The 27,200-nt window shown below is 36.3% G+C and overlaps 1 protein-coding gene across 1 annotated transcript; it reads left to right on the forward strand.

The window, feature by feature from the left end:
* The first annotated feature begins 10 nt into the window (after nucleotides 1–10).
* LOC117318763 (ceramide kinase-like) lies at nucleotides 11–26,334 on the forward strand. The gene is made up of 13 exons (XM_033873713.1): nucleotides 11–106; nucleotides 1,107–1,253; nucleotides 2,788–3,006; nucleotides 3,103–3,234; nucleotides 5,814–5,877; nucleotides 8,969–9,114; nucleotides 9,858–9,932; nucleotides 11,495–11,644; nucleotides 13,695–13,761; nucleotides 17,763–17,821; nucleotides 18,104–18,309; nucleotides 20,143–20,288; nucleotides 20,955–26,334. The coding sequence occupies exons 2-13, from the start codon at nucleotides 1,121–1,123 to the stop codon at nucleotides 21,001–21,003; spliced, it is 1,446 nt and encodes a 481-aa protein (XP_033729604.1). The 5' UTR covers nucleotides 11–106; nucleotides 1,107–1,120; the 3' UTR covers nucleotides 21,004–26,334.
* The last annotated feature ends 866 nt before the right edge of the window (nucleotides 26,335–27,200 follow it).

The raw sequence follows: 27,200 nt of genomic DNA on the forward strand, positions 1-27,200 counted from the left end.
AGACCACAAAGTGAAAGTAGACCAGATCGAGCTTATAAAGCATCACAGGTATTTAAGCTGTTAAATGCTTCATTGACCGTCTTCAGATACAATTGGACTCCTGAAGGTATTTTTTATATTACTGTATAAGCCATTTTGTGTATATCACAGCCAGACTGATAAACTGGGAAAACAAGGTTTTACTCTATCCTAGAGATGTACACAGCTGTCAGATATAAAAACAACTGAAAATGTGCAGTTTTCAGATAATTATCTGTAGTATTATGCTTTTTGGATAAAGTTACTCTAAAAAAAACTGTTCATAATGAAATATATTGTTTTCATGAACATGACATTGTATTTGTTAAATTGTCAAAAAGAGGTCATATTTTTACGAAAGCCTATTCGGTTTATTTTGAAAAGCAAAAAAAAAAAAAAAGTATCTCGTTAAAATGCGATAGTTATCTTGTTAAAACGAGTTAGTCATCTCGTTAAAACACGATAGTTATATCGTTAAAATGCATTACGTAGTTATATATGATATCTATATCTATGATTTAACATGATAACTAACTCGTTTTAACGAGATAATTATCATATTTTAACGGGATAACTAACTCATTTTAACGAGATATTTATCGCGTTTTAACGAGATAATTATCGCATTTTGACTGGATAACTTACCGTTCAGCGAGATAATTATCATGTTTTAACGAGATATTTATCGCGTTTTAACTTTAACGAGATAACTGACTCGTTTTAATGAGATATTAATTATCATGTTTTAACGAGATAATTATAGCGTTATAACAAGATAAAATCATACTTACGCGTTTTAATGATATAGTTATCACATTTTAATGAGATATATTTTTTTTTTTTTACATTTCAAAATGACTACTGGGCTTTCTTCGAATTTTGTTTGAGAATAAAAAAAACCAAAAAACAAGAAAATTACTGTTTCTGAGATTTCGTCCCTACAATCTTCTAATCGAAAACATGTTGTCTAATTTTCCCCTTCTATGTATCATCGTCTATATAACAAGAGGAACATTGACATTGTTTATTTTTAATGTGGTACATGTACATGTATATCATTAATTGTTATCATATACAATTTATTGTAGCTACAATATCCATCATGCTGGAGGTAGAATCCAATGGAAGTTTATGTAGCTGTAAAGTGGATGATGAAGCTGTGGTGTTATTGCCAAGAACCATTGAACCATGTCCAGATTCCAATGGGTCAAGTGTTGATGTAGCAGATCATTCATGTATGTGTACTTAATACCTAGGCCAAAAAAAAATATAAATGTGCTTAGGGTTACAAGTTGAGAATTTGGTAGAGTCAGTAGGTAGGAAAGTTATTTTATTTCATTTTTTATTAGCTCACCTGGACCGAAGGTCCGGTGAGCTTATGTCATGGCGCGGCATCCGTTGTCCGTCCGTCGTCCGTCAACATTTGTTTCAAATCGCTACTAGTCAAAAAGTTCTTATTGGATTTTGACCAAATTTGGTCAGAAACATCCTTGGCAGAAAGGAATCAGATTTTGCATAAATGGTGACTTTGACCCCCAAGGGGCCGGAGAGGCGGGGCCCAATAGGAGAAATTGAGGCAATTCCTTTAAATCGCTACTTGTCATAAAGTTATGAATGGACTTGAACCCAATATGGTCAGAAACATCTTGGGGGAAGCGAAACAGATTTTGCATTAATGATGACTTTGACTCCCAAGGGACCAAATGGTCAGAGCCCCATATATAGGGAAATAAACATAATTCAATTAAATCGCTACTAGTCATAAAGTGATGAATGCATGTTCTAAAAACAATTCTTGAGGTCTTTCAGACCCTTTAGAGAGTCTGTACTTCGTTATTTCTTTAAAGCAGTTGGGATCCCCACACTATAACTATATATAGCATTGTTTGAGATTGACAAATAAAACAAATTGAACATGAACATTATTTTGACATTTGGTCTAATACAACCAGGTGAGCGATACAGGCCCCATGGGCCTCTTGTTTTATTTTTCTTAATTTCATCTATGTTGTATGTCTTCGTTCCCAAGATCTGGGACGAGATTGACAATTTGAAACCATCACTGGCATCACATGTTTTCATGGGATTAAACCCATTTGAATATGCATGTGCTTCATGGGAACTATATTGGTCAAACAAACATCGAAATGCTTGCTCTTTATCTGCCTTTACTATTCTCTTTACATTGGTGGTTGGACACCAAATGTCGATGGACACAATCACATCTATCTTGGAGCGAAGTGTTTGTAATGAATGTCACAAAAGCGCTTGACTGGCATGGGCCATTTAATCAAGCGCCGGGATGAACTGGTTTTAGGTTTTCTGAAATTTTAACCTAATCTGGAAATTCTGGAAAGAAATCAGACAATTCGAGAAAAAAACGAATAAAATAACTTTGAGTCGGCAGTCAAAAAGTATGGTCGGTCGGGAAACCCTATAAACACATATATATATCTTTTTGGCCCTACTGTGTGATCATTTAAACATCAAGTTAGTTAGATTATTTACATTGTTACAGGAGACATGTGTTGTAATTCTTTGTTTTTATAACACTAGATCAGGAAAGGGACCCTTGATAAAGTCTATATATTGAAAGTGCATGTATCACCAGTGCTAAATTGATATTTTTAAATGCTGTTTAAGATGTAAGTTGCAGAATTCCTGATATAAATTAAGCATATGTGTCATGGATTTTATTTAGATTAAAATAAAAGTACATGTAGCTTAGAGAAATGTTTTAGTAAAACATCTGCAGTTGTATTTCCATAGTGACCATAGCCTTTGATGACATCATAGCCATAGTAAAGGAAGACACAACAGCTGCCGGATCCTCAGAATTACCAACTTTGTCTACCATCATCCATTATGTCAGGAAAGTTCTGGATGATCCAAAATGGAATCTTGAAACTGTCAAGATAACTCCAAGCCCTTCAAAGAAAGGGGAGTATGAAACATTTCTGCAGGAAATACAACCCAAGTTTGACAAAGGTTAGTAATGCCTATTGTTATATATATATACATGAGTCGTATATCAATTAGCCTTCAATGAGAACAAAACCAGAAGAGTTACATTTGTACCTACAGTTGTTGAAACAAGACCTAAGAAGCTGGTTGTCCTGATGAACCCGATCGGAGGAAAGAGACAGGCCGGGACTATGTTTGACACGGTGATGTCACCTTTATTTGAGCTAGCCAACATTTCCTGCCATCTTATTGGTTAAGTATTAATTAACACTACTAAACTTAGTCCTGGTTAAGATCGGTGTTAGACTATATCTGTTAGTGTTAGTTTACAGATAGCTAGTGCTAGTTACATCTAGTTAGTGTTAAACTTAGTCCTGGTTAAGATCGGTGTAAGACTATATCTGTTGGTGTTAGTTTACAGATAGCTAGTGCTAGTTACATCTAGTTAGTGTTAAACTTAGTCCTGGTTAAGATCGGTGTAGACTATATCTGTTGGTGTTAGTTTACAGATAGCTAGTGCTAGTTACATCTAGTTAGTGATAAACTTAGTCCTGGTTAAGATCGGTGTTAGACTATATATGTTAGTGTTAGTTTACAGATAGCTAGTGCTAGTTACATCTAGTTAGTGTTAAACTTAGTCCTATTTAAGGTCAGTGTTAGACTATATCTGTTAGTGTTAGTTTACAGATAGCTAGTGCTAGTTACATCTAGTTAGTGTTAAACTTAGTCCTGGTTAAGATCGGTGTAAGACTATATCTGTTGGTGTTAGTTTACAGATAGCTAGTGCTAGTTACATCTAGTTAGTGATAAACTTAGTCCTGGTTAAGATCGGTGTAGACTATATCTGTTGGTGTTAGTTTATAGATAGCTAGTGCTAGTTACATCTAGTTAGTACTAAACTTAGTCCTGTTTAAGGTCAGTGTTAGACTATATCTGTTGGTGTTAGTTTATAGTAGTTAGTATTAAACTTAGTCCTGGTTAAGATCAGTGTTAGACTATATCTGTTGGTGTTAGTTTATAGTCTAAATTTACAGATAGCTAGTGCTAGTTACATCTAGTTAGTGTTAATTCATATTAAGGCATACGTTCATCTGGGTCAAAGAGCATGATTAATTATGATTTAAGTTGATCTATTACAAGTAACTTGTTTCACAATTTTTGTGAAATGAATAAAGTTTACAAAGTCATATAATGTAGTCTGGTTAGTGTAGTCAGGTTAATGTAGTCTGGTTAGTGTAGTCAGGTTAATGTAGTCTGGTTAGTGTAGTCAGGTAAATGTAGTCTGGTTAGTGTAGTCAGGTTAATTTAGTCTGGTTAGTGTAGTCAGGTTAATGTAGTCTGGTTAGTGTAGTCAGGTTAATTTAGTCTGGTTAGTGTAGTCAGGTTAATGTAGTCTGGTTAGTGTAGTCAGGTTAATGTAGTCTGGTTAGTGTAGTCAGGTTAATGTAGTCTGGTTAGTGTAGTCAGGTTAATTTAGTCTGGTTAGTGTAGTCAGGTTAATTTAGTCTGGTTAGTGTAGTCAGGTTAATGTAGTCTGGTTAGTGTAGTCAGGTAAATGTAGTCTGGTTAGTGTAGTCAGGTTAATGTAGTCTGGTTAGTGTAGTCAGGTTAATGTAGTCTGGTTAGTGTAGTCAGGTTAATTTAGTCTGGTTAGTGTAGTCAGGTTAATGTAGTCTGGTTAGTGTAGTCAGGTTAATGTAGTCTGGTTAGTGTAGTCAGGTTAATTTAGTCTGGTTAGTGTAGTCAGGTTAATGTAGTCTGGTTAGTGTAGTCAGGTTAATGTAGTCTGGTTAAGTTAGTCAGGTTAATGTAGTCTAGTTAGTGTAGTCAGGTTAATGTAGTCTGGTTAGTGTAGTCAGGTTAATGTAGTCTGGTTAGTGTAGTCAGGTTAATTTAGTCTGGTTAGTGTAGTCAGGTTAATGTAGTCTGGTTAGTGTAGTCAGGTTAATGTAGTCTGGTTAAGTTAGTCAGGTTAATGTAGTCTAGTTAGTGTAGTCAGGTTAATGTAGTCTGGTTCGTGTAGTCAGGTTAATGTAGTCTGGTTAATGTAGTCAGGTTAATGTAGTCTGGTTAGTGTAGTCAGGTTAATGTAGTCTAGTTAGTGTAGTCAGGTTAATGTAGTCTGGTTAGTGTAGTCAGGTTAATTTAGTCTTGTTAATGTAGTCAGGTTAATGTAGTCTTGTTAATGTAGTCAGGTTAATGTAGTCTGGTTAGTGTAGTCAGGTTAAGTTAGTCTGGTTAATGTAGTCAGGTTAATGTAGTCTGGTTAGTGTAGTCAGGTTAATGTAGTCTGGTTAGTGTAGTCAGGTTAATGTAGTCTGGTTAGTGTAGTCAGGTTAATGTAGTCTGGTTAGTGTAGTCAGGTTAATGTAGTCTGGTTAGTGTAGTCAGGTTAATGTAGTCTGGTTAGTGTAGTCAGGTTAATGTAGTCTGGTTAGTGTAGTCAGGTTAATGTAGTCTGGTTAGTGTAGTCAGGTTAATGTAGTCTGGTTAGTGTAGTCAGGTTAATGTAGTCTGGTTAGTGTAGTCAGGTTAATTTAGTCTGGTTAGTGTAGTCAGTTAATTTAGTCTGGTTAGTGTAGTCAGGTTAATTTAGTCTGGTTAGTGTAGTCAGGTTAATGTAGTCTGGTTAGTGTAGTCAGGTTAATTTAGTCTGGTTAGTGTAGTCAGGTTAATTTAGTCTGGTTAGTGTAGTCAGGTTAATTTAGTCTGGTTAGTGTAGTATAGTAAATGTAATATGGTTAGTTAACTACACGAAGTGTTATGTAATACTTGTTATACTTTCATCTTTGTATTTATCATTTGTATTCAGCTTCAGTCTTCTACTTCAGTTTCAGAAGGACCAAAACATTTGATTGAAGTGATAAAGACATATGACTATAAGAGTATGGATGGGTGAGTAATTAGTATGGATGGGTGAGTAATTAATCATGTTATGTCAGCAGTTAATACTGTGTATCATATCAGACAATCATAGCATCACTCCATATTGTTTGTATATCAGAATCCATACCATATTGTTTGTGTATCAGAACCCACACCATATTGTTTGTGTATCAGAACCCACACCATATTGTTTGTGTATCAGAACCCACACCATATTGTTTGTGTATCAGAATCCATACCATATTGTTTGTGTATCAGAATCCATACCATATTGTTTGTGTATCAGAACCCACACCATATTGTTTGTGTATCAGAACCCACACCATATTGTTTGTGTTGTATCAGAACCCACACCATATTGTTTGTATATAAGACACCACACCATATTGTTTGTGTGTCAGACATCACACCATATTGTTTGTGCGTCAGACATCACACCATATTGTTTGTGTGTCAGACATCACACCATATTGTTTGTGTGTCAGACATCACACCATATTGTTTGTGTATCAGACATCACACCATATTGTTTGTGTATCAGACATCACACCATATTGTTTGTGTGTCAGACACCACTCCATATTGTTTGTGTATCAGACATCACTCCATATTGTTTGTGTATCAGACATCACTCCATATTGTTTGTGTGTCAGACATCACACCATATTGTTTGTGTATCAGACATCGCACCATATTGTTTGTATATAAGACACCACACCATATTGTTTGTGTATCAGACACCACACCATATTGTTTGTGTATCAGACACCACACCATATTGTTTGTGTGTCAGACATCACACTATATTGTTTGTGTATCAGACATCACACTATATTGTTTGTGTATCAGACATCACACTATATTGTTTGTGTGTCAGACATCACACCATATTGTTTGTGTGTCAGACATCACACCATATTGTTTGTATGTCAGACACCACTCCATATTGTTTGTGTATCGGACACCACTCCATATTGTTTGTGTATCAGACATCACTCCATATTGTTTTTGTATTGGACATCACACCATATTGTTTGTGTGTCAGACATCACTCCATATTGTTTGTGTGTCAGACATCACACCATATTGTTTGTGTATCAGACACCACTCCATATTGTTTGTGTATCGGACATCACACCATATTGTTTGTGTGTCAGACATCACACCATATTGTTTGTGTGTAAGACATCACTCCATATTGTTTGTGTATCAGACATCACTCCATATTGTTCATGTATCATACATCACTCCATATTGTTTGTGTGTAAGACATCACTCCATATTGTTTGTGTATCAGACATCACTCCATATTGTTTTTGTGTCAGACATCATTCCATATTGTTTGTATGTCAGACACCACTCCATATTGTTTGTGTATCAGACATCACACCGTATTGTTTGTATATCAGACATCACGCCATATTGTTTGTGTATCAGAACAAACGCCATATTGTTTGTGTATCAGACATCACCCCATATTGTTTGTGTGTCAGACATCACACCGTATTGTTTGTGTGTCAGACATCACACCATATTGTTTGTGTATCAGACATCACTTCATATTGTTTGTGTGTAAGACATCACTCCATATTGTTTATGTATCAGACACCACACCATATTGTTTGTGTATCATACATCACACCATATTGTTTGTGTATCATACATCACACCATATTGTTTGTGTATCATACATCACACCATATTGTTTGTGCGTCAGACATCACACCATATTGTTTGTGCGTCAGACATCACACCATATTGTTTGTGCATCAGACATCACACCATATTGTTTGTGTATCAGACATCACTCCATATTGTTTGTGTATCATACATCACACCATATTGTTTGTGTATCATACATCACTCCATATTGTTTGTGTATCATACATCACACCATATTGTTTGTGCGTCAGACATCACACCATATTGTTTGTGCGTCAGACATCACACCATATTGTTTGTGTATCAGACATCACTCCATATTGTTTGTGTATCATACATCACACCATATTGTTTGTGTATCATACATCACACCATATTGTTTGTGTATCAGACATCACTCCATATTGTTTGTGTATCATACATCACACCATATTGTTTGTGTATCAGACATCACTCCATATTGTTTGTGTATCATACATCACACCATATTGTTTGTGTATCATACATCACACCATATTGTTTGTGTGTCAGACATCACACCATATTCTTTGTGTTTCATACATCACACCATATTGTTTGTGTGTCAGACATCACACCATATTGTTTGTGTATCAGACATCACACCATATTGTTTGTGTGTCAGACATCACACCATATTGTTTGTGTATCAGACATCACTCCATATTGTTTGTGTGTCAGACATCACACCATATTGTTTGTGTGTCAGACATCACACCATATTGTTTGTGTGTCAGACATCACACCATATTGTTTGTGTGTCAGACATCACACCATATTGTTTGTGTATCGGACATCACACCATATTGTTTGTGTGTCAGACTTCACAACATATTGTTTGTGTGTCAGACATCACACCATATTGTTTGTGCGTCAGACATCACACCATATTGTTTGTGCGTCAGACATCACACCATATTGTTTGTGTATCAGACATCACACCATATTGTTTGTGTATCAGACATCACATAATATTGTTTGTGTATCAGACATCACACCATATTGTTTGTGTATCAGAACCAACACTATATTGTTTGTGTATCAGACATCACACCATATTGTTTGTGTATCAGAACCAACACTATATTGTTTGTGTATCAGACATCACACCATATTGTTTGTGTATCAGACATCACACCATATTGTTTGTGTATCAGAACCAACACTATATTGTTTGTGTATCAGACATCACTCCTTATTGTTTGTGTATCAGAACCCACGCCATATTGTTTGTGTATCGACATCACTCTATATTGTTTGTATCAGACATCACACCATATTGTTTGTGTATCAGACATCACACCATATTGTTTGTGTATCAGAACCCACACCATATTGTTTGTGCGTCAGGTAAGACATCATATTTTTATGAGTCCGACAACACACTGATCTATACAGGGAATGTTTCTTATAACCCTAGGATTGTAATGATGGGAGGTGACGGCACGTTTTCTGAGATTATTAATGTCCTGATGAGAAAAACTCAAGAAGAAGCAGGTATTGACTACAATGATGCTGCCGCGAAACTTCAGCAAGTATCGACTCCACTGGCTATCATACCAACAGGTAAGTGAGAAAGGTTTGGGCTGGCATCTAACACACATGTATCTAGGTTAATATAAGGATTATGTATGGGACTTAAACTGATGCTCTATGGCACTTAATCACCAAGCCAGAATTACTTGCCGTGTACATCACTGAAAAAAGTCCACAACCCTAAAAAAGACATTTGATAGTGCATTGTAGCTGTTTAAGGTATAGCTGGTGTTACATTGTAGCTGTTTAAGGTATAGCTGGTGTTACATTGTAGCTGTTTAAGGTATAGCTGGTGTTACATTGTAGCTGTTTAAGGTATAGCTGGTGTTACATTGTAGCTGTTTAAGGTATAGCTGGTGTTACATTGTAGCTGTTTAAGGTATAGCTGGTGTTACATTGTAGCTGTTTAAGGTATAGCTGGTGTTACATTGTAGCTGTTTAAGGTATAGCTGGTGTTACATTGTAGCTGTTTAAGGTATAGCTGGTGTTACATTGTAGCTGTTCAAGGTATAGCTGTTGTTACATTGTAGCTGTTTAAGATATAGCTGGTGTTACATTGTAGCTGTTTAAGGTATAGCTGGTGTTACATTGTAGCTGTTTAAGGTATAGCTGGTGTTACATTGTAGCTGTTTAAGGTATAGCTGGTGTTACATTGTAGCTGTTTAAGGTATAGCTGGTGTTAAATTGTAGCTGTTTGAGGTATAGCTGGTGTTACATTGTAGCTGTTTAAGGTATAGCTGGTGTTACATTAGACCCTCTGTGTTTATCAACAGGAACAGGAAATGGAGTTGCAGAAGGTCTATATGGATGTCAAGATGTCCTCACAGTTACACTCCATGTCATCAGGGGTAAGTATAGCCTATAGGGTTAGTGACTGTCCTCACAGTTACACTCCACGTCATCAGGGGTAAGTTTAGCCTTTATGTGTTAGCCATTGTTTTCATCAGTAACAGGAATGCAAAAGGTTATTGTATATACCAGAGAAAAATTTCTTCATGAAAATTAAACCTTATTGCAATTGCAAAATTGTTTTCCTTTGTGAGCTTCATAGTCTTTGTTACCCAGAGTAAAGCATTGTCACAACTTCATCAGGTGGTCAAAACTAACTACAGGTAAACACATCAGGTTGACACATCAGGTTGACACATCAGGTACTCAAAACTAACTACAGGTAAAATATTGTCACTACTTCATCAGGTACTCAAAACTATATACAGGTAAAGTATTGTCACTACTTCATCAGGGAGTCAAAACTAACTACAGGTAAAGTATTGTCACTACTTCATCAGGCGGCCAAAACTAACTACAGGTAAAGTATTGTCACTACTTCATCAGGGAGTCAAAACTAACTACAGGTAAAGTATTGTCACTACTTCATCAGGCGGCCAAAACTAACTACAGGTAAAGTATTGTCTATACTTCATCAGGCGGTCAAAACTAACTACAGGTAAAGTATTGTCACTACTCCATCAGGGAGTCAAAACTATCTACAGGTAAAGTATTGTCACTACTCCATCAGGGAGTCAAAACTATCTACAGGTAAAGTATTGTCTATACTTCATCAGGCGGCCAAAACTAACTACAGGTAAAGTATTGTCTATATTTCATCAGGGAGTCAAAACTAAATACAGGTAAAGTATTGTCACTTCTTCATCAGGCGGCCAAAACTAACTACAGGTAAAGCATTGTGTGTACTTCATCAGGGAGTCAAAACTAACTACAGGTAAAGCATTGTCACTTCTTCATCAGGCGGTCAAAACTAACTACAGGTAAAGCATTGTCACTTCTTCATCAGGCGGTCAAAACTAACTACAGGTAAAGCATTGTGTGTACTTCATCAGGGAGTCAAAACTAACTATGTACAGTGTGTATGGACTAATGATACCACAGGTAATACATGTATTATCTATGTACTCCGATGTAGGCATTTGAGGTGGCTGGTACAGATATTTTGAAATATAACTTTAGGGTTTTTGTAGTGCACAACATCTTATGAGGAGGCTATGGACCCCACAAGCTAGTTTTCATTTTCATCTACATCAATAGACATCTCTATCCTGGAGCCATGGTATTATCTAGACAGCTGTAAAACAGTGATATTACCAGTATTTCTGTCTCACAAATGTGCCAATGCTGTATTCAGATATAAAAAGAGATTCTGATTGGGTCTGATGGGCTATGATCCATCTTGTCGTGCTGCTCTTGTTACAGTTAACATCCCTGATGAGTCCAGGAAAGAACTTCATTATTGCATGTACTTACATAGGTCAGATTTAAAGTTTTTTTAAAAATGTTTTCTATTCAGATTGCTAAATCTTTAACTATCCTCAAATCTGAGACAGAGGTTGTGATGGCGAATTTACAGAACTGTCGAATGTTTTGTTGACCATTCGTTATCTTCTGTTTCTAGGTAAAGTACGCACAACCAGGCTACTAGGAACATACGCTGACGATAAACTGGTAGGCTACAGTGGCTGTATTTCTGGCCTAGGACTTGGTGCAGACATGATGTACATTGCAGACAAAAAGCTTCGCTGGATGAGGGCTGCCCGCTACCTTGGTGAGGTTATGTCCATGATTAGATAAACACTAGACACACTTTGAACATACACATTTGTCTGTGTTCACCCAAACCAGCGAGTTACACAGACTATACAGACATTTGTCTGTGTTCACCCAAACCAGCGAGTTACACAGACTATACAGACATTTGTCTGTGTTCACCCAAACCAGAGAGTCACACAGACTATACAGACATTGGTCTGTGTTCACCCAAACCAACGAGTCACACAGACTACAGACAGTGGTCTGTGTTCACCCAAGCCAGCGAGTCACACAGACTACAGGCATTGGTCTGTTTTCACTTAAACCAGCGAGTCACCCAGACTACAGACATTAATCTGTGTTCACCCAAACCAGCGAGTTACACAGACTACAGACAGTGGTCTGTTTTCACCCAAACCTTCAGACATTGTGTAATCATATAATTATCAAATATTGTAAATAGTTTTTTATATCTAATTAAGAATAATGCTAATAGAATTGATGTTTTGTAATGATGTAGGTAGCATTGTTTTGTAATGATGTAGATAGCATTGTTTTGTAATGACGGAGATGGCATTGTTTAGTAATGATGGAGATAGCATTGTTTTGTAATGACGGAGATAGCATTGTTTTGTAATGATGTAGATAGCATTGTCTTGTATTGATGTAGATATAGCATTGTTTTGTAATGATGTAGATAGCATTGTTTTGTAATGACGGAGATGGCATTGTTTAGTAATGATGGAGATAGCATTGTTTTGTAATGACGGAGATAGCATTGTTTTGTAATGATGTAGATAGCATTGTCTTGTATTGATGTAGATATAGCATTGTTTTGTAATGATGTAGATAGCATTGTTTTGTAATGATGTAGATAGCATTGTTTTGTAATGATGTTGATAGCATTGTTTTGTAATGATGTAGATAGCATTGTTTTGTAATGATGTTGATAGCATTGTTTTGTAATGATGTAGATAGCATTGTTTTGTAATGATGTTGATAGCATTGTTTTGTAATGATGTAGATAGCATTGTTTTGTAATGTAGATAGCATTGTCTTGTATTGATGTTGATAGCATTGTTTTGTAATGATGTAGATAGCATTGTTTTGTAATGTAGATAGCATTGTTCTGTAATGATGTAGATAGCATTGTTTTGTAATGATGTTGATAGCATTGTTTTGTAATGATGTAGATAGCATTGTTTTGTAATGACGGTAGATAGCATTGTTTGTAATGATGTAGATAGCATTGTCTTGTATTGATGTAGATAGCATTGTTTTGTAATGATGGAGATAGCATTGTTTTGTAATGATGTAGATAGCATTGTTTTGTAATGATGTAGATAGCATTGTTTTGTAATGATGTAGATAGCATTGTTTTGTAATGATGTAGATAGCATTGTTTTGTAATGATGTAGGTAGCATTGTCTTGTAATGATGTAGATAGCATTGTTTTGTAATGATGTAGATAGCATTGTTTTGTAATGTAGATAGCATTGTTCTGTAATGATGTAGATAGCATTGTTTTGTAATGATGTAGATAGCATTGTCTTGTATTGATGTAGATAGCATTGTTTTGTAATGATGGAGATAGCATTGTTTTGTAATATTATAGATAGCATTGTTTTGTAATGATGTAGATAGCATTGTTTTGTAATGATGTAGATAGCATTGTTTTGTAATGATGTAGATAGCATTGTTTTGTAATGATGTAGGTAGCATTGTCTTGTAATGATGTAGATAGCATTGTTTTGTAATGATGTAGATAGCATTGTTTTGTAATGAATTGATGGAGATAGCATTGTTTTGTAATGATGTAGATAGCATTGTTTTGTAATGATGTAGATAGCATTGTTTTGTAATGATGTAGATAGCATTGTTTTGTAATGATGTAGATAGCATTGTCTTGTAATGATGTAGATAGCATTGTCTTGTAATGATGTAGATAGCATTGTCTTGTAATGATGTAGATAGCATTGTTTTGTAATGATGTAGATAGCATTGTTTTGTAATGATGTAGATAGCATTGTTTTGTAATGATGTAGATAGCATTGTTTTGTTTTCAGCATTACCTTGGGTCTTCATGTTCAGAGGTATACGTCATGTCAAAGCTGAGTTCACGCTGAACAAAAGGTATTGTCTTATTCTTATTATTCCATTATCAGATATTTGTGAACATATCACAAAGTTGAGAGATATCTGTCCATCCCAATCTGTCTATCTGTCCATATAGTGTTCAAATACAGACAAGCCAGGTTCCTATCAGACAGTCAGATTGGGACTTCCCTTCCGTACACCATATCCTCCTCAGTTTCTCAGGTTTACATTGCATGTGTAGATATCAAGAAGCTTTGGGTATTGTTTCTTAGCTTACACAGCATGTCTAGGGAATTATAGGTGTTCAAACTATAGTCAATGCCTCACTTTTGGCCTTAGTTGAGCGTTCGCCCCTGTGAGGAAAGCTTTGGGTTCTGTCCCCTAGCCGAGACATACCAGAGTCTTTAAAACTGGTAGTTGCTGCTCCTGCTTAGCGCTCAGCATATTTGGAGTGGAACGACTGGTTCGCCCATTGTCAGTATAATGTGACCGGCTGGGGTGTCCGGCTGGGTGTCTTCGGCAGTATGCTTCAGTGAGGTAGCACTATAAATCGGCAAAAGTTCCGGCCTATCACAAGGAGACTTAACACGAACATACCACAGCCTCCCAAAACACACATACGCACTCACCACACGCATGCATGTCACACGCACGGGAAGCTGTCCTTAAATGACCTAAGCTGTTAATAAGACGTTAAACAAAATAAACCAAACCAAACCATTCCTCAGTACTCTCAGTATTTTACACCTGGTGATTTGAGTTAATGTCATACAACAAAGTTTAAATTATTAATGAATTACCACTATGTTGAAAGCTTTTGTTTTTATATCAAGACATGAATAAAAAGTGTCTGTACATTAGATTGGTAGAGGATTTCTGTTGACATATATGAGGGAAACATTAGAGGTGTACACAACTCTAGGAGGGAAACATTAGAGGTGTACATAACTCTAGGAGGGAAACATTAGTGGTCTACATAACTCTAGGAGGGAAACATTAGTGGTCTACATAACTCTAGGAGGGAAACATAGAGGTCTACATAACTCTAGGAGGGAAACATTAGAGATCTACATAACTCTAGGAGGGAAACATAGAGGTCTACATAACTCTAGGAGGGAAACATAGAGGTCTACATAACTCTAGGAGGGAAACATTAGAGGTCGACCTACATAACTCTAAGAGGGAAACATAGAGGTCTACATAACTCTAGGAGGGAAACATTAGAGGTGTACACAACTCTAGGAGGGAAACATTAGAGGTGTACACAACTCTAGGAGGGAAACATTAGAGGTCTACATAACTCTAGGAGGGAAACATAGAGGTCTACATAACTCTAGGAGGGAAACATAGAGGTCTACATAACTCTAGGAGGGAAACATAGAGGTCTACATAACTCTAGGAGGGAAACATAGAGGTGTACATAACTCTAGGAGGGAAACATTAGAGGTCTACATAGCTCTAGGAGGGAAACATTAGAGGTCGACCTACATAACTCTAAGAGGGAAACATAGAGGTCTACATAACTCTAGGAGGTAAACATTAGAGGTCTACATAACTCTAGGAGGGAAACATTAGGTCTACATAACTCTAGGAGGGAAACATTAGAGGTCTACATAACTCTAGGAGGGAAACATTAGGTCTACATAACTCTAGGAGGGAAACATTGGAGGTATACATAATTCTAGGAGGGAAACATTAGAGGTCTACATAACTCTAGGAGGGAAACATTAGAGGTATACATAACTCTAGGAGGGAAACATTAGAGGTCTACATAACTCTAGGAGGGAAACATTAGTGGTCTACATAACTCTAGGAGGGAAACATTAGAGGTCGACCTACATAACTCTAAGAGGGAAACATAGAGGTCTACATAACTCTAGGAGGGAAACATTAGAGGTCTACATAACTCTAGGAGGGAAACATTAGAGGTCTACATAACTCTAGGAGGGAAACATGAGAAGTCGACATAACTCTAGGAGGGAAACATTAGAGGTCTACGTAACTCTAGGAGGGAAACATTAGGTCTACATAACTCTAGGAGGGAAACATTAGGTCTACATAACTCTAGAAGGGAAACATTAGAGATCTACATAACTCTAGTAGGGAAACATTAGGTCTACATAACTCTAGGAGGGAAACATTAGAGGTCTACATAACTCTAGGAGGGAAACATTAGGTCTACATAACTCTAGGAGGTAAACATTAGAGGTCTACATAACTCTAGGAGGGAAACATTAGGTCTACATAACTCTAGGAGGGAAACATTAGAGGTCTACATAACTCTAGGAGGGAAACATTAGGTCTACATAACTCTAGGAGGGAAACATTAGAGGTCTACATAACTCTAGGAGGGAAACATTAGAGGTCTACATAACTCTAGGAGGGACACATTAGAGGTCTACATAACTCTAGGAGGGACACATTAGAGGTCTACATAACTCTAGGAGGGAAACATTAGAGGTCTACATAACTCTAGGAGGGAAACATTAGAGGTCTACATAACTCTAGGAGGGAAACATTAGAGGTCTACATAACTCTAGGAGGGAAACATTAGAGGTCTACATAACTCTAGGAGGGAAACATTAGAGGTCTACATAACTCTAGGAGGGAAACATTAGAGGTCTACATAACTCTAGGAGGGAAACATTAGAGGTCTACATAACTCTAGGAGGGAAACATTAGAGGTCTACATAGCTCTAGGAGGGAAACATTAGAGGTCTACATAACTCTAGGAGGGAAACATTAGAGGTCTACATAACTCTAGGAGGGAAACATTAGAGGTCTACATAACTCTAGGAGGGAAACATTAGAGGTCTACATAGCTCTAGGAGGGAAACATTAGAGGTCTACATAGCTCTAGGAGGGAAACATTAGAGGTCTACATAACTCTAGGAGGGAAACATTAGGTCTACATAACTCTAGGAGGGAAACATTAGAGGTCTACATAGCTCTAGGAGGGAAACATTAGAGGTCTACATAACTCTAGGAGGGAAACATTAGAGGTCTACATAACTCTAGGAGGGAAACATTAGAGGTCTACATAGCTCTAGGAGGGAAACATTAGAGGTCTACATAACTCTAGGAGGGAAACATTAGGTCTACATAACTCTAGGAGGGAAACATTAGAGGTCTACATAACTCTAGGAGGGAAACATTAGAGGTCTACATAACTCTAGGAGGGAAACATTAGAGGTCTACATAACTCTAGGAGGGAAACATTAGGTCTACATAACTCTAGGAGGGAAACATTAGAGGTCTACAGAACTCTAGGAGGGAAACATTAGAGGTCTACATAACTCTAGGAGGGAAACATTAGGTCTACATAACTCTAGGAGGGAAACATTAGAGGTCTACATAACTCTAGGAGGGAAACATTAGAGGTCTACATAACTCTAGGAGGGAAACATTAGAGGTCTACATAACTCTAGGAGGGAAACATTAGAGGTCTACATAACTCTAGGAGGGAAACATTAGAGGTCTACATAACTCTAGGAGGGAAACATTAGAGGTCTACATAGCTCTAGGAGGGAAACATTAGAGGTCTACATAACTCTAGGAGGGAAACATTAGGAGGGAAACATTAGAGGTCTACATAACTCTAGGAGGGAAACATTAGAGGTCTACATAACTCTAGGAGGGAAACATTAGAGGTCTACATAACTCTAGGAGGGAAACATTAGGAGGGAAACATTAGAGGTCTACATAACTCTAGGAGGGACACATTAGAGGTCTACATAACTCTAGGAGGGAAACATTAGGAGGGAAACATTAGAGGTCTACATAACTCTCAACTAATTACGTGAATGATGCTTCTTTCTTAAAAACAGTTGTTAAAACAATTAAAACCAATTTGAGGATTAAGATATATTATTATATTTAGTACTACGAGATACATCAATTAAAACCAATTTGAGGATTAAGATATATTATTATATTTAGTACTACGAGATACATCAATTAAAACCAATTTGAGGATTAAGATATATTATTATATTTAGTACTACGAGATACATCTCAGTGTTTAATTCAATTTTCAGAAAGAGGATCATGGTCGGAGACGGAGCAGATCAACACGAAGAATTTGTATACGAAGAAGGTAACTAAATTATCTTCATGATGTCATTTTATTGTTCTGACTTATCAGTATGTATTGATATCCACTCAGACTAGAATCCTGTTGTCACTTTAACGTAAACCATATTTATTGCGACATCAACTTCATCAGTTTTATCACAGGTGACCGTATGTCACATGTATTCTGCTTTTGTCTATAGTCCAAGGTAGGTTTCAGTAAAACAATCTGTAAACCATTTTCACTACTATCTTATCATTATACTTGATTATGCATGCCATTTGAACTGTTGTGACATTTTATCAGAGAAATTTGACCAAGACACTTCCATGGTGCTCATATGGCCATTTCCACTTTTGGATGATGATGGTCAATTCAACCTGTACAAATCCTGTATAGCGAATGTTGATAGAACACACAGCGGGGATATGTTCTTAGTGATTTATGAACGCATGGGACGAATACAGCTACTTCAACACTTCCGAGGTCTTGCTGGGAGAAAAGCTGATGCGGTAAGCTAGATGTTGACAATAGAGGATCAGTGTGGCTGATCCCATTTTATATTCCTTTTTGTTTTACCATTACTAAGTAAACATATTAATAATGTGCAGGGATTTCCTAAACACTGCATGGCTAGTAAAATAAATATCCTTATTACCTGGAGCATCCCCTGGATAGTACAAAACAATATCCTTATAATAAAACAGCTTTACACAGAACATCCACTGGTTAGTATAACTAGAACACTGACACATCAGAAAGGGCCCCGCTATGTGTCTGACCCTTCAGGGTAAATGTAATAATTATTGTCAGTGTTTTTCCTGCCTATATAACTGGGTGCGCCAAACGACCCCATTCTCAATGCGTTTTAGCCTGATTTTTTCCCAAAATCAACTCGAAAATTCCCAATAATTTCAACCAATCAGAAACCTCCATTTGTTACCATGGCAACAGACGGTTTCATAAGTGGTACCATTGTGTTTGGCTTCCCTAAAAACCACTATGTACCAATTTTCACCGAAATCGAACAATATAGAAATTTCAACCAATCAGAAACCTCCATTTGTTACCATGGCAACAGACGGTTTTGTAAGTGGTACCAATTTTCACCGAAATCCTTAAACTCTTGTCAATAATTTGGCGCAAAAGAAAAAAACGGACAGATGGACGGACGGACAGACAGACAGACAACCTGATTACTATAGGGCACCACATCTTCAATGCGGGGCCCTAATAAACCAGGTTATTTATTAAACAAAATTTCAGTTAACCTGGTTATTGCTACAAATTAAAATCAATCAGGTTATAAGATTAACCAGGTTATAAGTACAAACTTCAATGGGAAATTTATATAATTAACCAGGTTATTAGTACAAACTACAATAAGTTATATAATATTATATTCAACTTAGGTTATTAGTATAGGAGCAGTTGATGGTGATATCACGTCGGAAAACTAAGTAAGCACAAACATTTCATGTTATTAGATGATTTGTGCTGAATAAAGCCTTTTGAATAATGATAGGATTACATTCCTTTTCTAAAAAAAAAAGTAAATGACAATTTTAGACCTTTTAAATCCTTCAAACGAATTTAAATTGTTAAAGCAATCAAAGTTTCCAATTGAGAACAAGATCATTCATTGATAAGAAAATGTCAAAATTGTTTTGACTGCTAAAATCCAAAAGGGTCGATTACCTGGCATTTTGAAGCCGACCCAGGATGACCTTGACCGTTGACCTTTGAACTTGTGACCTTGAACTATGAGTTTGATCATTCTGTCAGTTAACCCTTGGTTTATTTCTTGACAACTTTGCATAATCGAATAGCGAACAGTTAAAAACAACAAAGATCCAGTATTTTCATGTTAATGTTAAAATCCAATATGGCCGCCTACATAATGTAACAGCCATTTTGAATCCGATTTGCATGAAATACTACACATCTGATCTAGGATGCATGAGGAATCATCAGTTCCAATTTGATACAAATCCTTCATCTCCTTCAATCATTTTTGTGCAGAAGAAAAAAAACGGACAGACGGACGGACAGACAGACAGACGGACAGACAGACGGACAACCTGATTACTATAGGGCACCCGCATCTCTCGATGCGGGGCCCTAATAAAACAGCTTTACACAGAACATCCACTGGTTAGTAAAATAATAAAACAGCTTTACACAGAACATCCACTGGTTAGTAAAATCAATGTCCTTTAATAAAACAGGTTTACTGAGAACATCATTGATTATGTTTAATAGTTAGTTGGTATTGAGCGAATCTCTATTTTTCCTCCATCAAAACATATTTAGTATCAGTATTATGTCATATAAACATGTTTCAGTTTGAGAATGATTTCGTCAAAGTACGTCGTGCTCAATCAATCAACATAAAATATAAAGAAAAGCCAGACGAGAAAAGTATGTACAACCGTCTCATTTCTATTGATGGGGAAATCCAAGAATGTGAGGAACCCGACTATTTAATCAAGTAAGTCGAAATGGCTCGTTACCTGATGTACCTACAATACCATATTATACCTGTAGTCCTGTAATACCTGAAAACTTCAACTTCAAACGACATGTACTTCGGTAATTTGATCAAATGAGAAATTACAAATACCTGAGATTACTGATGAAGATACACAATGATACACCAAAGTATGTCTGAAACACATCAAAATATCCTGAATATTCTGTTGTCTTTCAGGTGAACTCAGGTTACCTTGGTATTGGGGTTTTACCTTACTAGTTCTATTTCACCTTATGTTTTGATTTTGTACACAGATGTATCATATAACAGTACTGGACGGTGTAGATGATAATATATTGTTGTCTGTTTTGTACCTCCCGCCACCCCCTTTTAAATATTTTGTTCCTCTTAAGGCACAATGAGGTGTACTGATCAAGAGGGTTGTAGATTAATAGAATCTAACATGGGTCTGTTCAATGGACAGGGATATCTTAACCCGAGTGTAAGAGTTTGGCCAGTCAGCACGAGGTTTGCCGAGTGCTGGCCAGCCAAACTCTTACATGATGTTTGATTAGTTTTATCACATACTTACAAGCAAATGTAAGCTTTTATGAAAGTTTTCATTGCGCAATCTGCAATTCTCCTTAGACAAATACCTATATGTCATATGTTGTTTTATTACAGAATATTGGATGGACTTTTGAATGTGTTCTCTAGTACTCCTCTTCTGTGATTCCTTTCTGTCATCTAACCAGACTGGCTATATGGATCTGTACCAGGACTCACCTCTAGTTGTCAAGGACTGTATGGTAACCAGAGTGGTATCTAGTACTGTATGGTATCCAGAGTGTGTACCATGGTATAGCACTGTATGGTAACCAGAGTGTGTACCATGGTATAGCACTGTATGGTAACCAGAGTGGTATCTAGTACTGTATGGTATCCAGAGTGGTATCTAGTACTGTATGGTAACCAGAGTGGTATCTAGTACTGTATGGTAACCAGAGTGGTATCTAGTACTGTATGGTAACCAGAGTGGTATCTAGTACTGTATGGTAACCAGAGTGGTATCTAGTACTGTATGGTAACCAGAGTGGTATCTAGTACTGTATGGTAACCAGAGTGGTATCTAGTACTGTATGGTGTCCAGAGTGGTATCTATACTGTATGGTAACCAGAGTGGTATCTAGTACTGTATGGTATCCAGAGTGTGTACATGTACCATGGTATAGCACTGTATGGTATCCAGAGTGGTATCTAGTACTGTATGGTGTCCAGAGTGGTATCTATACTGTATGGTAACCAGAGTGGTATCTAGTACTGTATGGTATCCAGAGTGTGTACATGTACCATGGTATAGCACTGTATGGTATCCAGAGTGGTATCTAGTACTGTATGGTAACCAGAGTGGTATCTAGTACTGTATGGTGTCCAGAGTGGTATCTAGTACTGTATGGTGTCCAGAGTGGTATCTAGTACTGTATGGTATCCAGAGTGGTATCTAGTACTGTATGGTATCCAGAGTGGTATATAATACTGTATGGTATCCAGAGTGGTATCTAGTACTGTATGGTAACCAGAGTGGTATCTAGTACTGTATGGTAACCAGAGTGGTATCTATACTGTATGGTATCCAGAGTGGTATCTAGTAATGTATGGTATCCAGAGTGGTATATAATACTGTATGGTATCCAGAGTGGTATCTAGTACTGTATGGTAACCAGAGTGGTATCTAGTACTGTATGGTAACCAGAGTGGTATCTATACTGTATGGTAACCAGAGTGGTATCTAGTAATGTATGGTATCCAGAGTGGTATCTATACTGTATGGTATCCAGAGTGGTATCTATACTGTATGGTATCCAGAGTGGTATCTAGTACTGTATGGTAACCAGAGTGGTATCTAGTACTGTATGGTAACCAGAGTGGTATCTATACTGTATGGTAACCAGAGTGGTATCTAGTACTGTATGGTAACCAGAGTGGTATCTATACTGTATGGTATCCAGAGTGGTATCTAGTACTGTATGGTATCCAGAGTGGTATCTATACTGTATGGTATCCAGAGTGGTATCTAGTACTGTATGGTAACCAGAGTGGTATCTAGTACTGTATGGTAACCAGAGTGGTATCTATACTGTATGGTAACCAGAGTGGTATCTAGTACTGTATGGTATCCAGAGTGGTATCTATACTGTATGGTATCCAGAGTGGTATCTATACTGTATGGTATCCAGAGTGGTATCTATACTGTATGGTATCCAGAGTGGTATCTATACTGTATGGTAACCAGAGTGGTATCTAGTACTGTATGGTATCCAGAGTGGTATCTAGTACTGTATGGTATCCAGAGTGGTATCTAGTACTGTATGGTAACCAGAGTGGTATCTAGTACTGTATGGTAACCAGAGTGGTATCTAGTACTGTATGGTAACCAGAGTGGTATCTATACTGTATGGTAACCAGAGTGGTATCTAGTACTGTATGGTAACCAGAGTGGTATCTATACTGTATGGTATCCAGAGTGGTATCTATACTGTATGGTAACCAGAGTGGTATCTAGTACTGTATGGTAACCAGAGTGGTATCTATACTGTATGGTAACCAGAGTGGTATCTAGTACTGTATGGTAACCAGAGTGGTATCTAGTACTGTATGGTATCCAGAGTGGTATCTAGTACTGTATGGTAACCAGAGTGGTATCTAGTACTGTATGGTAACCAGAGTGGTATCTAGTACTGTATGGTAACCAGAGTGGTATCTAGTACTGTATGGTAACCAGAGTGGTATCTAGTACTGTATGGTAACCAGAGTGGTATCTATACTGTATGGTATCCAGAGTGGTATCTATACTGTATGGTATCCAGAGTGGTATCTATACTGTATGGTAACCAGAGTGGTATCTATACTGTATGGTAACCAGAGTGGTATCTAGTACTGTATGGTAACCAGAGTGGTATCTATACTGTATGGTAACCAGAGTGGTATCTAGTACTGTATGGTAACCAGAGTGGTATCTAGTACTGTATGGTATCCAGAGTGTGTACATGTACCATGGTATAGCACTGTATGGTATCCAGAGTGGTATCTAGTACTGTATGGTAACCAGAGTGGTATCTAGTACTGTATGGTAACCAGAGTGGTATCAAGTACTGTATGGTAACCAGAGTGGTATCTAGTACTGCATGGTATCCAGAGTGGTATCTAGTACTGTATGGTATCCAGAGTGGTATCTAGTACTGTATGGTAACCAGAGTGGTATCTATACTGTATGGTAACCAGAGTGGTATCTAGTACTGTATGGTAACCAGAGCGGTATCTATACTGTATGGTAACCAGAGTGGTATCTATACTGTATGGTATCCTGAATGGTACCTATAGTGGACAATGAGTACCAATGTACACATAGAACCAAGGTACAAAGTACCTATGTTAACAGATAGAGTACCTTTGTTAACAGATAGAGTACCTATGTTAACAGATAGTACCTTTGTTAACAGATAGAGTACCTATGTTAACAGATAGAGTACCTATGTTAACAGATAGAGTACCTTTGTTAACAGATAGATAGAGTACCTTTGTTAACAGATAGAGTACCTATGTTAACAGATAGAGTACCTTTGTTAACAGATAGAGTACCTTTGTTAACAGATAGAGTACCTTCGTTAACAGATAGAGTACCTTTGTTAACAGATAGAGTACCTATGTTAACAGATAGAGTACCTTTGTTAACTGATAGAGTACCTTTGTTAACAGATAGAGTACCTATGTTAACAGATAGAGTACCTTTGTTAACAGATAGAGTACCTATGTTAACAGATAGAGTACCTATGTTAACAGATAGAGTACCTATGTTAACAGATAGAGTACCTTTGTTAACAGATAAAGTACCTTTGTTAACAGATAGAGTACCTTTGTTAACAGATAGAGTACCTTCGTTAACAGATAGAGTACCTTTGTTAACAGATAGAGTACCTATGTTAACAGATAGAGTACCTTTGTTAACTGATAGAGTACCTTTGTTAACAGAGAGAGTACCTATGTTAACAGATAGAGTACCTTTGTTAACAGATAGAGTACCTATGTTAACAGATAGAGTACCTATGTTAACAGATAGAGTACCTATGTTAACAGAGAGAGTACCTATGTTAACAGATAGAGTACCTTTGTTAACAGATAGATAGAGTACCTTTGTTAACAGATAGAGTACCTATGTTAACAGATAGAGTACCTTTGTTAACAGATAGAGTACCTTTGTTAACAGATAGAGTACCTATGTTAACAGAGAGAGTACCTATGTTAACAGATAGAGTACCTATGTTAACAGATAGAGTACCTTTGTTAACAGATAGAGTACCTATGTTAACAGAGAGAGTACCTATGTTAACAGATAGAGTACCTTTGTTAACAGATAGAGTACCTTTGTTAACAGATACAGTACCTATGTTAACAGAGAGAGTACCTTTGTTAACAGATAGAGTACCTTTGTTAACAGATACAGTACCTTTGTTTACAGAGAGAGTACCTTTGTTAACAGATAGAGTACCTATGTTAACAGATAGAGTACCTATGTTAACAGATACAGTACCTATGTTAACAGATACAGTACCTATGTTAACAGATAGAGTACCTTTGTTAACAGATAGAGTACCTTTATTAACAGATAGAGTACCTATGTTAACAGATAGAGTACCTATGTTAACAGATACAGTACCTATGTTAACAGATACAGTACCTATGTTAACAGAGAGAGTACCTTTGTTAACAGATAGAGTACCTATGTTAACAGAGAGAGTACCTATGTTAACAGATAGAGTACCTATGTTAACAGAGAGAGTACCTATGTTAACAGATACAGTACCTATGTTAACAGATAGAGTAGATAGAGTACCTATGTTAACAGATAGAGTACCTATGTTAACAGATAGAGTACCTATGTTAACAGATAGAGTACCTTTGTTAACAGATAGAGTACCTTTGTTAACAGATAGAGTACCTTTGTTAACAGAAAGAGTACCTATGTTAACAGATAGAGTACCTTTGTTAACAGAGAGATAGAGTACCTATGTTAACAGATAGAGTACCTATGTTAACAGATAGAGTACCTATGTTAACAGATAGAGTACCTTTGTTAACAGAAAGAGTACCTATGTTAACAGATAGAGTACCTTTGTTAACAGATAGATAGAGTACCTTTGTTAACAGATAGAGTACCTATGTTAACAGATAGAGTACCAATGTTAACAGATAGAGTACCTATGTTAACAGAGAGAGTTTCTATGTTAACAGAGAGAGTACCTATTTTAACAGATAGAGTACCTATGTTAACAGATAGAGTACCTTTGTTAACAGATAGAGTACCTTTGTTAACAGATAGAGTACCTATGTTAACAGATAGAGTACCTTTGTTATCAGATAGAGTACCTTTGTTATCAGATAGAGTACCTTTGTTAACAGATAGTAAGAGTACATTTGTTAAAAGATAGAGTACCTTTGTTAACAGATAGAGTACCTATACACACTGAGTACCAATGTACACAGAGTAGAGGATAAAGACCTGTAAATTTGAGTACAATCTTGTACACTTAACACCTCAGATTACATACATTGTCATTTGTCTGATAAAGTCACCAAAATGTCATGCTTAAATCCAATACTGGTTGTCATATACCAAAGTCCATTCACATACATACTAACCTGATAGACATATGTGTTCTCTAGAACTGATCTTGCCAAAAATGAAAGTACCTTGTGATTATTGTAAAGGTTGTAATAATGTTTTCAATTTTAACTTTTTAATTATGTATCATAGATTATTTTAGTCACTTTAATTATACATATTATACAAGTGTATTTTAAAATCAACATGCATTAAAAGCTACATGTATGTTTATATTTGACCCATTAGAAATTTCAGATATATAGCAATATAAATATATTAATATAGATGTATATTGTCTATTGCCATGGTTACCTTGTTATAAACACATTACCATTTGGTTTAATTTTTTCACTGAATGTTTTACATCTCTACAATTTTACATGCAATAAATCAATATATAATTATCCTAGTACATTGTAATTTATGATATCCACATAATACGCAGTAATATTGAAAGTTGTTTTAAATTATTATATTGTACAATACATGCATTTACGCATTATACACAATTTTTTGTAATAAAAAATGGTCTGTCATACAATGTCATGTACATATTGTATTACCTGTGTCATACATATTGTATTACCTGTGTCATACATATTGCATTACCTGTCATACATATTGTATTACCTGTCGTACATATTGTATTACCTGTCATACATATTATATTACCTGTGTCAAACATATTGTATTACCTGTGTCATACATATTGTATTACCTGTGTCATACATATTGTATTACCTGTCATACATATTGTATTACCTGTCATACATATTGTATTACCTGTGTCATACATATTGTATTACCTGTGTCATACATATTGTATTACCTGTGTCATACATATTGTATTAACTGTCATACATATTGGTATTACCTGTGTCATACATATTGTATTACCTGTGTCATATATATTGTATTACCTGTGTCATACATATTGTATTACCTGTGTCATACATATTGTATTACCTGTGTCAAACATATTGTATTACCTGTGTCATACATATTGTATTACCTGTGTCATACATATTGTATTACCTGTGTCAAACATATTGTATTACCTGTGTCATACATATTGTATTACCTGTGTCATACATATTGTATTACCTGTGTCAAACATATTGTATTACCTGTGTCATACATATTGTATTACCTGTCATACATATTGTATTACCTGTGTCATACATATTGTATTACCTGTGTCATACATATTGTATTAACTGTCATACATATTGTATTACCTGTGTCATATATATTGTATTACCTGTGTC

The sequence above is a fragment of the Pecten maximus genome, unplaced genomic scaffold (genome assembly GCF_902652985.1).
Source record: "Pecten maximus unplaced genomic scaffold, xPecMax1.1, whole genome shotgun sequence".
NCBI lineage: Eukaryota > Metazoa > Mollusca > Bivalvia > Pectinida > Pectinidae > Pecten > Pecten maximus.